This window comes from Puma concolor, chromosome E1, assembly GCF_028749965.1.
Source record: "Puma concolor isolate L17-30 chromosome E1, mPumCon1.1.hap2, whole genome shotgun sequence".
Lineage (NCBI taxonomy): Eukaryota > Metazoa > Chordata > Mammalia > Carnivora > Felidae > Puma > Puma concolor.
Genome location: NC_141680.1, coordinates 60313309 through 60325762, shown reverse-complemented (window position 1 = coordinate 60325762; position 12454 = coordinate 60313309). Strand labels below are relative to the sequence as shown.

The window sequence follows — 12454 nt, the reverse complement described above, 5'->3', positions numbered from 1 at the left end:
CCTGCCCCTCCCCCACTCATACTGTCTCTCTTTGTCTCTCAAAAAATGAATAAATGTTAGAAAAGAAATTAAAAAAGAATCCAGAAGGTGGCAAGACAGGAGAAGAAAGGCATTCTGGAAGAGGTGGGATAAATACCAAGCACTAAGACAATAAACCTAAATCCCAATATAGTAGGGGTTACAGAAACTGGAAATAGGCCGAATGCTCCAGCTCAAAGGCCGAGATGGCTCAACTGAGTTTAAAAAATATTACAGTCTTCGAGCCTCCCCATGGTGGTGGGCGATGGAGGTTTGGCCATTTGTTGCACCACTGCTGGTCCCTCAGGTCCCCAGGGAGAAAGTTCTAGAAGTCCCAGCTGCTGAGGAGACCTGCAGAAGTTCCGTGGCAGTTGGAGCCCCTCAAGGGAAGGGAGCCATTTCCTTTCTGGTCCAGGAAAGCGCCGCTGGCCGGTTCACCCTGCCTCCGCACGAGCATTTGCTCAGCTGGTGAGCCTTTAATTGTGTGAGGGGTGCTCGGACCCCAAAGCTCTGTCCTCTCTGGGTCTGGGCAGGACGTGCAGGTCGCCCACCGCCGCCTCCCTCCCTGCCTTCCCGGGGCCCTCACTCCAGCTGCTCCAGACTGTTCTCTGCTCTGCCTCAGCCCCCTAGTCCTGGCTTCTTCCAGTCAAGTCCCAGGGCCCCCGGAAAGCTGGAGCCGCACGGGTCCTAGGTGGTAATAAAACCACAGTGCTCCCCCTGCTCACCTCCTCCCCCCCCCCCAAGCACTCCAGTGAACCCTGCCCCTGCAGGAAGATCCACAGGGTCGTCTCCTGGATGGGGGTGTGAGCAGCTTCTGAGGGGTCTATGAGGAATCTGTAGTTTGACCCCTTCATGAGCCTGTGGTGGGGGGTGGGGGGCGGCACGGGAAGGCCAAAGAGCTGGGCAAAAGTTGGGGTACACTATGGCCACAGTCGGGGGGGGTGGAGACCACAATGGACTTGACGCTGCTCTGCACATGGGCTCCACCCCTGCCTCCTTCTGAGCTCCGCCCATGCACTTGGGGTGTGATGTCTTCCCCGGGACCCTTCAACCTGACCCTTCTCTGGTCTTGTCTGCCCCCCACCACCACCCCCATCGGACCACCTGGCTCCGATCATCTTCTGCCCTCCCTTCTCACCGGCACCCATCTCTACCTTTCCCAGCTCTTAGCTCCCTGGTCTCAATTCACACAAGTGCACCCCACTGGTGTGTGGTCCTAGCCCCTGGAGACAGCCCCCCCTGGCAGCACAGGCCCCCCCCCCCGGCCAGCCAGAACAGACAAGGCCCCCGGTCCCTCCCTCCCCCCAGCCCATGCACCGCTGAAGAGTGTACGTTCACAAGGAACCTTCTCTCACTGCCTGGTCAGAACAGAGGTTTCTAGTGGCTCCAGAGACCGGGGGACGCCAGGTGTCCCGGTAAACAGAGCTGCGTCGGCGTCTCTGCGTGCCAGAGGGACGACCGCGGTCTAAGGAAGCGTCACGATGACCATCACCCCGGACGTCAGGTTAGAGTATTTAGAGGGAGTCGCCGCCCTCATTCTGAAGTTCAAGCCCGACAAGTGGAGCAAGATGGTGGGAGCCGAGGAGAACCTGGCCTTGTTCACCGAGTTCTTTGAGAAGCCGGACGTGCTGGTTCTGGTTCTGACACTCAGTCCGGCCGGCATGATCATACCCTGCCTGGGCTTCCCCGCCTCCCTCAAGTCCAAAGGCGTTTACTTCATCAAGAAGAAACCGGGGAACGTCAAGAAGGATACCTACAAAGACCAGCTCATCTACGGGGACATAAGCCCCAACCCTGTGGAGCACCTGGTCGCTGTTGTGGAGGAGGTGGGTGCCCCGGGCGGGCCAGGGGGCCAGAGGAAGGATCTCCGGTAGTGGGTGGTCTAGAGCCCTGCCACTCATGGGGTGGCCCACGGGCCACCGGCATCAGCCTCCCTGGGAGCCCATTAGAAATGCAGGAGCCCTGATGCCGATGGAAGACCTGTGTCCTTTTTTTTTTTTTTTTTAATGTTTATTTTTGAGAGAGAGAGAGACGAGCAGGGGAGGGGCAGTGAGGGAGGGAGACGCACAATCCGAAGCAGGCTCCAGCCATCAGCACAGAGCTCGACGCGGGGCGCAAACTCATGAACTGTGAGATCGTGACCTGAGCCGGAGTTGGACGCTCAACCGACCGGGCCCCCCGGGCGCCCCGACAGACCTGCATTCTGACCAGACCGAGAGCCCCCGGCCCGGCACCTCATTAGGTGGACAGCCACACCAGCCAGAGTCCGAGTGACGTAGCTTTCTGGCCATTGCTCTCCTCACGTGTGAGATGAGGACTCGTGGGACCCAAGTGCCGACTCAGGGCTCGGGCCAGCGTCCTTCCATCTGGAGGAGGAGCCTGGCGGGCCCGGAGCTGACAGGGTCCGCGTCAGTCTGCTCCGGCTGCCACAACAGGGTACCACGGGCCTGGGGGCTGGAAGTCTGAGATCCAGGTGTGGGAGGGGTTCCTTCGGGAGCCTCCCTCCTGGTCCTGTAGATGCCGTCTCCTCCCCGTGTCCTCACCTGGCCGTCCCTCCGTGTCTGTCAGCGTCCAGACCTCTCACAAGGACGCCAGTCGCGTTGGATTTGGGCCTCCCACCCGTGTGACCTCATTCTAACTCGATCACCTCTTGAAAGGCCCGTCTCCAAAGACAGCCACACCCCAGGGTGCCGGGGTTGGGGCTTCACATGAGCCGGGGGGGGGCCGGCTCTCCCCTCGCGGAGCTGGCTTTGACGGCAGGCGGCCGTCCTGGGCCCGCGCCCCTCTGCCGGCCGTGCCTCCCCCTGGCATCGATTCGGGGTCCCCACTCCTCCTGGGCACCACCGGGTCGGAGGACACACGTGGGCACAGGTCCGGGGCCCTTGCCTTCCAGGTGCTCTGCTCTCTGTTAAACCAAAGCGAAAACTTGAGCGGATGGCCCCGGGTGGTCTCGGAGGACATTGTCAGGCAGGTCCACAAGCTGAAGAACGAGATGTTTGTGATGGGGGGCAAGATCAGAGGGACGACGCTGCTGCCCGTCCCGGAGCACCTGGGGAGTCTGGACGGCACTCTGGAGTCCGTGGAGAGGTAGGCGCCTCGGCCCAGGCCACCGGCCGGGTGCGGGAGTAGCCGACCGGTGGCCGGCAGGGTTGGAGCACGGGAGGATGGGGTGCCGGGAGACGGCGCTGAGTCCGAGGTCAAAGGCAGGGGGGCAGCGCGGCGGGGGTGGGGGGAGGGGGGGACTGGAGCCCCTCCCCCACCACGCACGTGTATGCGTCCAGGCGGCCCGCGGCCCGTATAGGGTGTCACACAGGATATCCAGATCTAGGACGTGGGCACCGAGGGGCGTGGGAGGGTTTTGGGGCAGGCGGAGACCGCACGTGTAGATAGAGGCTGTGTCGTCCCAGAGGCCCCGGGAGGCACGAGATGTCCCCCTGCACCTGCCCGAACACCACGTTCAGCTGGCTGGTGTGCGAGGCGCTCGGAGCTGCTGCGGGGTGACGGCGTGCTCCATCTACTCGTGTCGGAGGGTGACCGCTCTTGGGGGGCTCACTGTGTAGGCAGGTCCTCCACACAACCTCCGACACACGCCTTGTGTGGCCCCGGTCAGGATGGCACAAGGAGCCCACCTTGGACATGGTCTCATCCTTGTTCAATCTGGGCCTCTATGAGCTGGGAGGTCCTCCTCCCCCCGATCCTCCTGCACCCTCCTCCCCCCATCCTCCTGCACCCTCCTCCCCCCCATCCTCCTGCACCCTCCTCCCCCATCCTCCTGCACCCTCCTCCCCCCATCCTCCTGCACCCTCCTCCCCCCCATCCTCCTGCACCCTTCTCCCCCCCATCCTCCTGCACCCTCCTCCCCCATCCTCCTGCACCCTCCTCCCCCCATCCTCCTGCACCCTCCTCCCCCCCATCCTCCTGCACCCTCCTCCCCCATCCTCCTGCACCCTCCTCCCCCCATCCTCCTGCACCCTCCTCCCCCCCATCCTCCTGCACCCTTCTCCCCCCCATCCTCCTGCACCCTCCTCCCCCATCCTCCTGCACCCTCCTCCCCCCCATCCTCCTGCACCCTCCTCCCCCCCATCCTCCTGCACCCTCCTCCCCCCCACCCTCCTGCACCCTCCTCCCCCCCATCCTCCTGCACCCTCCTCCCCCATCCTCCTGCACCCTCCTCCCCCCATCCTCCTGCACCCTCCTCCCCCCATCCTCCTGCACCCTCCTCCCCCCATCCTCCTGCACCCTCCTCCCCCCATCCTCCTGCACCCTCCTCCCCCCATCCTCCTGCACCCTCCTCCCCCCCATCCTCCTGCACCCTCCTCCCCCATCCTCCTGCACCCTCCTCCCCCCCATCCTCCTGCACCCTCCTCCCCCCCATCCTCCTGCACCCTCCTCCCCCCCATCCTCCTGCACCCTCCTCCCCCATCCTCCTGCACCCTCCTCCCCCATCCTCCTGCACCCTCCTCCCCCCCATCCTCCTGCACCCTCCTCCCCCCCACCCTCCTGCACCCTCCTCCCCCCCATCCTCCTGCACCCTCCTCCCCCATCCTCCTGCACCCTCCTCCCCCATCCTCCTGCACCCTCCTCCCCCCCATCCTCCTGCACCCTCCTCCCCCCCATCCTCCTGCACCCTCCTCCCCCCCATCCTCCTGCACCCTCCTCCCCCCCACCCTCCTGCACCCTCCTCCCCCCCATCCTCCTGCACCCTTCTCCCCCCCATCCTCCTGCACCCTCCTCCCCCATCCTCCTGCACCCTCCTCCCCCATCCTCCTGCACCCTCCTCCCCCCCATCCTCCTGCACCCTCCTCCCCCCCATCCTCCTGCACCCTCCTCCCCCCATCCTCCTGCACCCTCCTCCCCCCATCCTCCTGCACCCTCCTCCCCCCCATCCTCCTGCACCCTCCTCCCCCCCATCCTCCTGCACCCTCCTCCCCCCCATCCTCCTGCACCCTCCTCCCCCCCACCCTCCTGCACCCTCCTCCCCCCCATCCTCCTGCACCCTCCTCCCCCATCCTCCTGCACCCTCCTCCCCCATCCTCCTGCACCCTCCTCCCCCCCATCCTCCTGCACCCTCCTCCCCCCCATCCTCCTGCACCCTCCTCCCCCCCATCCTCCTGCACCCTCCTCCCCCCCATCCTCCTGCACCCTCCTCCCCCCCATCCTCCTGCACCCTCCTCCCCCCCATCCTCCTGCACCCTCCCCCCCCATCCTCCTGCACCCTCCCCCCATCCTCCTGCACCCTCCTCCCCCGTCCTCCTCCCCCTCACCGTCCTCCCCCTCCCCCCACCCCCCTCCTCCTGCATCACCCTCCTCCTGCATCACCCTCCTCCTGCATCACCCTCCTCCTTCTCCTCCACCACCCTCTGGGACGTGAGGCAAGATGCCTGGGGCCTGTTGTCTGAGGGCCGCTGGCGGAGGCGGGTGGGAGGGGGGGACGATTCCTGCCCAGAAGGGGCAGAGCTGGTAAAACCCGGCACCTGTGGCTGTGAGAGCATCTTCCCCCACCTTCTGCTCTGCAGGATCCCCCCCTCCCTGGACAACTCGCTGCTGCACGCCATTGAAACCGTCATCATCGACTGGTCCCACCAGATCCGGGACGTGCTGAGCCAAGACTCGGCCCAGGCCCTGCTGGACGGACAGCACCCCCTGCCCCGCGTCGAGTTTGAGTTCTGGGATGCCCGGCTGATGAACCTCAAGTGCATCCATGAGCAGGTGACCGGGCCTGAGCTGCTCGGCAGCCACCGTCTAGCCAGGCGGACTCGTCACCAACGCGGCCCTTCCATGCGGACCCCCAGGATCCCCGAGGCCCCGCGTGCAGCCCTCCACTCCAGAGGCCGCAGGGTCTAGGGTCTTTGAGTCTCTCTCGAAAGGCTCCTTGTGTTCTTTCTCAGCTGAACAGGCCCAAAGTGAACAAAATAGTCGAGATCCTGGAAAAAGCCAGAAGCTGCTACTGGCCGGCCCTGCAAAGCGTGTACATGAACGTCACTGAAGGTGAGCCCAGGGAGCGGTCGGTGCCTTCGGTGAGGGGCTGGGGCGCCTCCCCTCCAGCAGCTTCCTTTGGGGAAGGGTGGTGGGTCTTGAGGAGCAGGTGTCGATGAACAGAGAGCCCTTGCTCTCGTCCCGTGCAGGGCTGAAGGAGGCCAATGACATTGTTCTGTATCTGAAGCCTCTGCGGATCCTTCTGGAAGAGATGGAGCAGACCGACTTCACGGTGGTGTGTCAGCCGGACAGAGGCCACTCTGAGGGGCTGGTCTCGTGTCTTAGGCGGAGGGGGCCCCCCACGCCACGGGGCTTCTTGGCCGGGAAGGGCTGCGCGGTCCTGGGGAGCGCCTCTTCCTTCCGCTCTGGGGTCCCGTCCTGGAGGCACACCCGCCCGTCTCCCCCCCGCCAGCTCCCCACCGTCATCGCCAAGGTGCTGTTCACGACCGGCTTCATCTGGGCCACCTCCGAGCACGACGACACGCCCTCCCGGATCATCATCATCCTGCAGGAGTTCTGCAACCTGATCATCGAGATGGTAACCTTGCCCCTCCCTGTCTCTCCGTGTCCCCGATGCTGGCGTTCCCGGGCGGTTACGCGCATGCAAAGTGGCTGGCACCGGGGTCTACGGGCCCCGGGCTGAGCTTGGGCCCTCTTGGTGGCCACCCAAGAGTCCTCCCAAGACCTGGCCAGTGCCAGCCCAAGCTGCCCCCCACACCTGGAGGGAGGACAGCAAGGGGACCGAGTCCCAGCACCCCAAGACTCGGCCGGGATTGAGGGGTTTTATGCACCTGCCCCGAGATCCTTCCGGATTCCCTTCCTTCCCTGCTTGTCACCAGCCTGCCTCAGCCAGCCACCAGCCTTTGAGTCTGGGCCACCTGTGGGTGGTGTTTGTGGGCCTGGACCCTGCAGCGGGGGGCAGAGCTGTATTTCTGGGTCCCTGGAGGCCCCTGGTCCCGGGGGACGGGGATCTGTGCAGCAGCCCATCCACTGCGGGGCTGCAGGGCCCGGCGAGGCAGGGAGCCGGCCGACCGGTTGGGGCAGGGACATAAGGGACGGTTGACGTGTCCCAAGGGGTAGGCCGAGGACCCCGTGCCGGGCTGTTCGTAGCCCGCTGAGCGGCCTGTGGGCAGTGCGCCCGGATGTCCCCCCTGAAGAGCTCGGTCACGACCTGGGAACGCCTTCTCTTCGGCCCAGACGCGCAATTTCCTGAGCCCGGACCTGGTGCTGAAGGGCCTTCAGGGCGAAACAGAGGAGGTTCTGAGCGGCATCTCTCTGTCCGTGGGCGTCCTGAAGGAGCTCTACCACACCTACGACTTCTGCTGTGCGAACATGAGGCTTTTCTTTAAGGTACGGCCTGACGTCAGAGCCGGGTCGGGGGGCGACTCCGCGCGAGCTCCACCTGCACACGTGGGAGTGTCTGGGCCAAGCACGGCCTCCCTTCTCTCTCCCCCCTTGAAGGACAAGGAGCCGGTGCCTTGGGAGTTCCCTTCGTCCCTGGCGTTTTCCAGAATGAATGCCTTCTTCCGTCGCCTCCAGACCATTGAGGTACAGGTGACGCTTGGTTCAGGCTGCCCTTAACCTTGGCAGAGCTGCGCCTCCCGTCCTTACCCCGCCACCATCACACAGCCCCCAGCAAGGAGGATGAGAGTCCCGCCCGAGCATCCGTGTCGTGGGGAAACCGAGTCACGGGCCGGCCTCCTCCGCGCCCGGAGCTGTCGGCCAAGAACAAAAGTGGCCCGTTGTGGCTGCTTCTCCACACCCCACACCTTCTGTCCAGGAGCAGGCTGATGACAAATTAAGCAGGCACAGCCAGGGAGCCGGGAGGCCGCGGGAGAGGGCTAGCGGGGCTAGGCTAGGGCAGGTGTGGATGGACGCAGGACCCCACACGAGCACTGTCGGATACGTGGAGTGACCGAGCAAATGAACGTTTTTAAAGTTTTTTTTTTTTTAATGTTTTTTTAGTTTTGAGAGAGAGAGAGAGAGAGCAGGGGAGGGGCAGAGAGAGAGGGAGACACAGAATCCAAAACAGGCTCCAGGCTCCGAGCTGTCCGCACAGAGCCCGACACGGGGCTCGAACTCACAGACCGGGAGATCATGCCCTGAGCCGAAGTCGGCCGCTCAACCGACTGAGCCACCCAGGCGCCCCTCAGTTTCCTTATTTGTAAAATGGGCTCATAACAGTACCTATTCTGTCCAGTTGATGGGAGACGGCCCCGGCCTCGGCACCGGCCCGGGGGAGTGATCAGTGCCAGGCCCTAGGTTGGGCTCCCGAGGCTGCGTCAGATCCTCAAGGAGCCTTGAGGATCTGGACTGGGAAATAGCAGCCTCACACGGAAGCAGCGAGGTCCCGTGAACGGACCGGGTGTGATTACATGCCAAGGTCAAGAGCGAGTGGGGGTTCCGGGAAGGGAGACCCCCGCCAGAGGCCAGAATAGTTGCAGAAGCCTCCAGGAGGAGACAGGGCCCCGCCTCAGAGGCGGTAGGATTTACATGCAGGCCTCTGTCCCGGCATCCTGGGCGTGAGGGCATCCTTTCAGACCCCCGTCAGGGACGGGCTCGAAGTTGGGGACGGGCTTCCAGGAAGCAGAGGATTTGAAGCTGAGTCAGGACATCAGAAACTACATGGTGCCTTTCCAACCGCCTCCCCCCACAGCTGAGGAAATGGGGACCCCAGTAAAGCGTGATCTATGGAGAGGTGCCTTTTGGGCGGTGTGGGGTCCGGACCAGAAGAGCCCAACCTCCTCACGGCTTGGAGGTGACTCTCAGAGTGTTCCAGAAAGCACTTTACAGAACAGAAATGAACAGAGGGCCCCCCACTGCCCTGAGGCCCCCAGGGTTCTTGCTCCCTGGCTCCTTCCTGCTGGATAAGTGGCTCATCCGTTGCGTTTAGTTACGGAGATTACTGGGTGGGGTTTTTTTTCCCCCCCTTCCCCCAGGATCTTTATAAAACAGCCATCGAGTTTCTGAAGTTGGAGAAAATCGAGCTCGGGGGAGTGAGAGGGAACATCCTTGGAAGCATGGTCACCCAGATTTACGATGAGGTCTTTGAGCTGGTGAAGGTCTTTGCCGAGTGCAAATACGACCCCTTGGACCCTGGAGATTCGGTAAGTCGGGGGCCTCGGCCGGATCCACGACAGACGCCCCGGGTGTGGGAGGCACGGGGGGGGGTGGTGTGTTAGACGGTCACGTTCTGAAGACGTGCTCACGACAATTTGCGCACTCAGATGGAGCCCCGAATCCTGCCAGCGGGCTCAGGGTCGGGGTCAGAGCGAGTATTCCCCCGCTTTGCATGCCCACTTACCAGGTTGGTGTTCTGATTCAATCGCAGAGTTTTGACGACGATTATGCCGGTTTTGAGACCAAAATTCAAGATCTGGATAGGCGGCTGGCCACCATCTTCTGCCAGGGCTTTGATGACTGCAGCTCCATTGAGTCATGCGCAAAGGTAGGCGTGGGCAGGGGCCTGCTGGCCGCAGTGTGTCCCAACAACACCCGGGGGGGTGACACCGGGAGCCACCTTGGGGTGACCGTCTGGAGAGGAGGGGCTGGCCCAGCCGGGGGCCTCGCTCAGTGTCTCAGAGCTCCTTGGGTAACTCCTGTCGGGTTTTGTCGCCAAAGAGTAAGGAAGGAAAAAGAGTAAGGAGCAGGTGACAGTTCATCCGTTTACCGATAGTCACTAAGTGAAGGTGTCCCTTCTCACTCGATTCGACCCTCCCCCTGCTCAAAAGGACCAAACGTTAGAGTTGCTGTAAAAATAAAACGTGCACTTTTTGACCCGCTGAGCTGAATTCACGCCCTCTTCGACATCCGAGGCTCCACGAGTGGCCCCGGCATCGTTAACAGGGACCCGCCGCTGCCCTGTGGGTACGTGTCTGCCTTCCGTGTACTTTTCTATGATTTCCAGGTGGCGAGCGTTACGTGTTTTTAGCACTTTTGCGCTTAGAAAAAAGGCATGATGCTATGGAAAAAGAATGTCAAAAAATAGATGGCAGAAAGGCGCTAACCCCCCCTGGATAATATCCGTTCAAAAGGGAAGCACGGGGGCGCCTGAGCGGCTCAGTCGGTTGAGCGTCCGACGCTTGATTTCGGCTCAGGTCTTGATGGCAGGGTCGTGGGATCGGGGTCTGTGCTGAGCCCGGAGCCTGCTTGGGATTCTCTCTGCCCCCCTCCTCTCTCTCTCTCTCTCTCTCTCTCTCTCTCTCTCTCTCTCTCTGCCTCTTTCTCTGCCTCTCTCTCACTCCCTCTGCCCCTCTCTCCCCCACTCACGCTCTCTGTCTCTCTAGACTTGCCTACTCTGGCCCGGCAGGTTAAAAATTTTTTGAACGAAGCCGCCAACATGTAAAAGTTGAGAAGGTTCACGTGAAAGTCCAGACTTTCACCTTCTCTTGGAAAAGGCGATCTGGCCACGCTGGCCTCTACCCAGCCCCTCGTAGTAACAAGTGGCTGAAGGGAACAACTGTTCCTCCCTGTGGACAGAACGTGGCGTCCAGTTGGCCCCAGCCCCCACCAGTCCTTCCCGCCCTCGCTCACCCCTCTTCGTGCATTTCCGGGGCCTGCCTGGTCCCAACAAAACGATGGAGGGGGGCCTCTGCTGATGCCACGGCCCCTCTGGAGAACGGGCATCAAGCATTCAGATGAGTAAATATATGTATGTACTTGGGGAGGTTTTTTATTTCTGCCTGGTTTTCCTCGTGTTTCTCAACGCGGACGCTCTGCGGGTCAGACCTGCTGCTTCCCCTGCTGTGCAGGCTCTAGGCTGCTGCAGGAAGTTCAGTGCCCACAGGGGACGCCCAGTAGTCATTCTAGGATCTTCGGTCCCACACGCTCGGCTGAACTTGTCACCCACGTTAGCCATCTCCTTGTGCCAGCTCGGAAAAGTCCAGAAGCCTGCGCAGGGTCACGCTGTTAGCCAGCCAGCGGCACGGCCGGGACCCCAAACCAGCCCGAGCGTGGCCAGACAGTAGGACAGTCGGGGTGGCCCAGGTAGCTCAGGGTGCTGACCATCTTCCTGGATCCTGGATCTCCCCAGCGGAAATGGCCAGGATGTGCCTTTGCCTTCGCCTTCTAGACCTTGTTTTTGCAAACGCAAGGGAATCGGATCTGCAAATGGGATGAGCAAGTTAGTCTCAGATTCAGTCGGTGCTGCAAGCAGAATATCCGTGAATGCAAATTAACACAGCAGTGGAAGTGCTGTTCCCGTCTCTGGAACATTCTTCCCCCTAGGTAGCTGCCTCAGGCCAGCGCGAGGCCTCCAGGACTTCCCTGCAGACCCGCCGGCCCTCCCTGGTGTCTTCTATTGTGTGTGGGTCTCTGTGCGTTCATTGTCCTCCGGGCTCGAATATCCCCTCCCTAAAGGCAGGCGCTTGATTTGGGTGCACTCGGAACCCAGCCAGCCGGGCACGACAGCAGGTGCTTTTGGGCTCTCCTTGCCCAGGGAACTGGCTCCGGCCGAGGGAGCGGAGTGGTACTGGGGTCCCAAAGCTCCAAGGGTCCCAAACACAGGTTTCCAGCCAGTCCTGTAACCTGGAAACAGGAGTCTCCCGCCGCACCCCGTGATGGGGTCTCCCAAGCTGGAGGGCAGCGCGGGAGCCGGGCGGGCCCTGTGTCTCCCCTCTTGCAAGGGCAGAGCTGAGAGACGCGTACCTGTGCTCTTGGGGCTCAGGGGCTGGGGCTTTGTGCTGTTCAGTCCAGGGGCCTCAGGGAGCTGGGCTGTTGCGGCCAAACCAACAAGGTCGTCCCCTTCGTGATCGGGAGCCTGCGGTCAGCGCCGCGCTGCGAGGGGCAGGGTGTCCGGGAGGAAGCCCCCTCCCCCCAGGCACTCGAGGGGGTGGCGGAGGGAGGGGGCCACGAGCCAGAGCACAGAGGTCATGAACAGGGCACTCTTCTGCCCGGGCCTTTCTCGTCCCCTCTCCTGTCACAGCCTTAATCTGAGTTCTGCATGCAAAAAGGAAAGGTTCTCTCCGAAATTTTAACTTTGTGCTCGTGCTAGATTAAAAAGAAAAAGAGAGGGGTGCCTGGGTTGCTCGGTTGGTTAAAGGTCTGACTTTAACATCTAGGCTCAGGTCCTGATCTCTCGCTTCGTGGGTTCAGACCTCCCCACGGGCTCTGTGCTGACGGCTCAGAGCCTGCAGCCTCCTTCGGGTTGTGTCTCCCTCTCTCTCTGCCCCTCCCCTGCTCGTTCTCTCTCTCTCTCTCTCTCTCAAAAATAAACATTAAAAAAAGGAAAAGGAGGGAGAAAACGGTGCCTGTAAACCGTTTCCACATCTACCTGCCTTTCCCTCCGCACCTGGGAGCATTTCCTCTCCAGCTTGACAACCCTGAGCCCTAATGAGGACGGGCCCCCGGGGCTCCCTCCGTCCCAGCCCGTGGATTCCCTGCAAGTCCCCAAGCTGCCCCGGTGCCATCTCTCACACGCAGCCAGGAAAGTTCTAGAGCAATTTTCCGCATGATCTCCTGG

The 12454-nt window shown here is 62.2% G+C and overlaps 1 protein-coding gene across 1 annotated transcript in view; it reads left to right on the top strand.

The window, feature by feature from the left end:
* The first annotated feature begins 279 nt into the window (after positions 1–279).
* Positions 280–12454, top strand: part of DNAH17 (dynein axonemal heavy chain 17) — a 102333-nt gene continuing 90158 nt past the window's right edge. Inside the window, exons 1-11 of the mRNA XM_086688184.1 lie at positions 280–486; positions 1385–1844; positions 2912–3105; positions 5535–5727; positions 5907–6006; positions 6144–6229; positions 6407–6532; positions 7192–7344; positions 7456–7542; positions 8934–9101; positions 9326–9442. Of these exons, the coding sequence (XP_086544310.1) occupies positions 1500–1844; positions 2912–3105; positions 5535–5727; positions 5907–6006; positions 6144–6229; positions 6407–6532; positions 7192–7344; positions 7456–7542; positions 8934–9101; positions 9326–9442 (1569 nt within the window). The 5' untranslated portion in view covers positions 280–486; positions 1385–1499. The remainder of the gene's footprint in view (positions 487–1384; positions 1845–2911; positions 3106–5534; positions 5728–5906; positions 6007–6143; positions 6230–6406; positions 6533–7191; positions 7345–7455; positions 7543–8933; positions 9102–9325; positions 9443–12454) is intronic.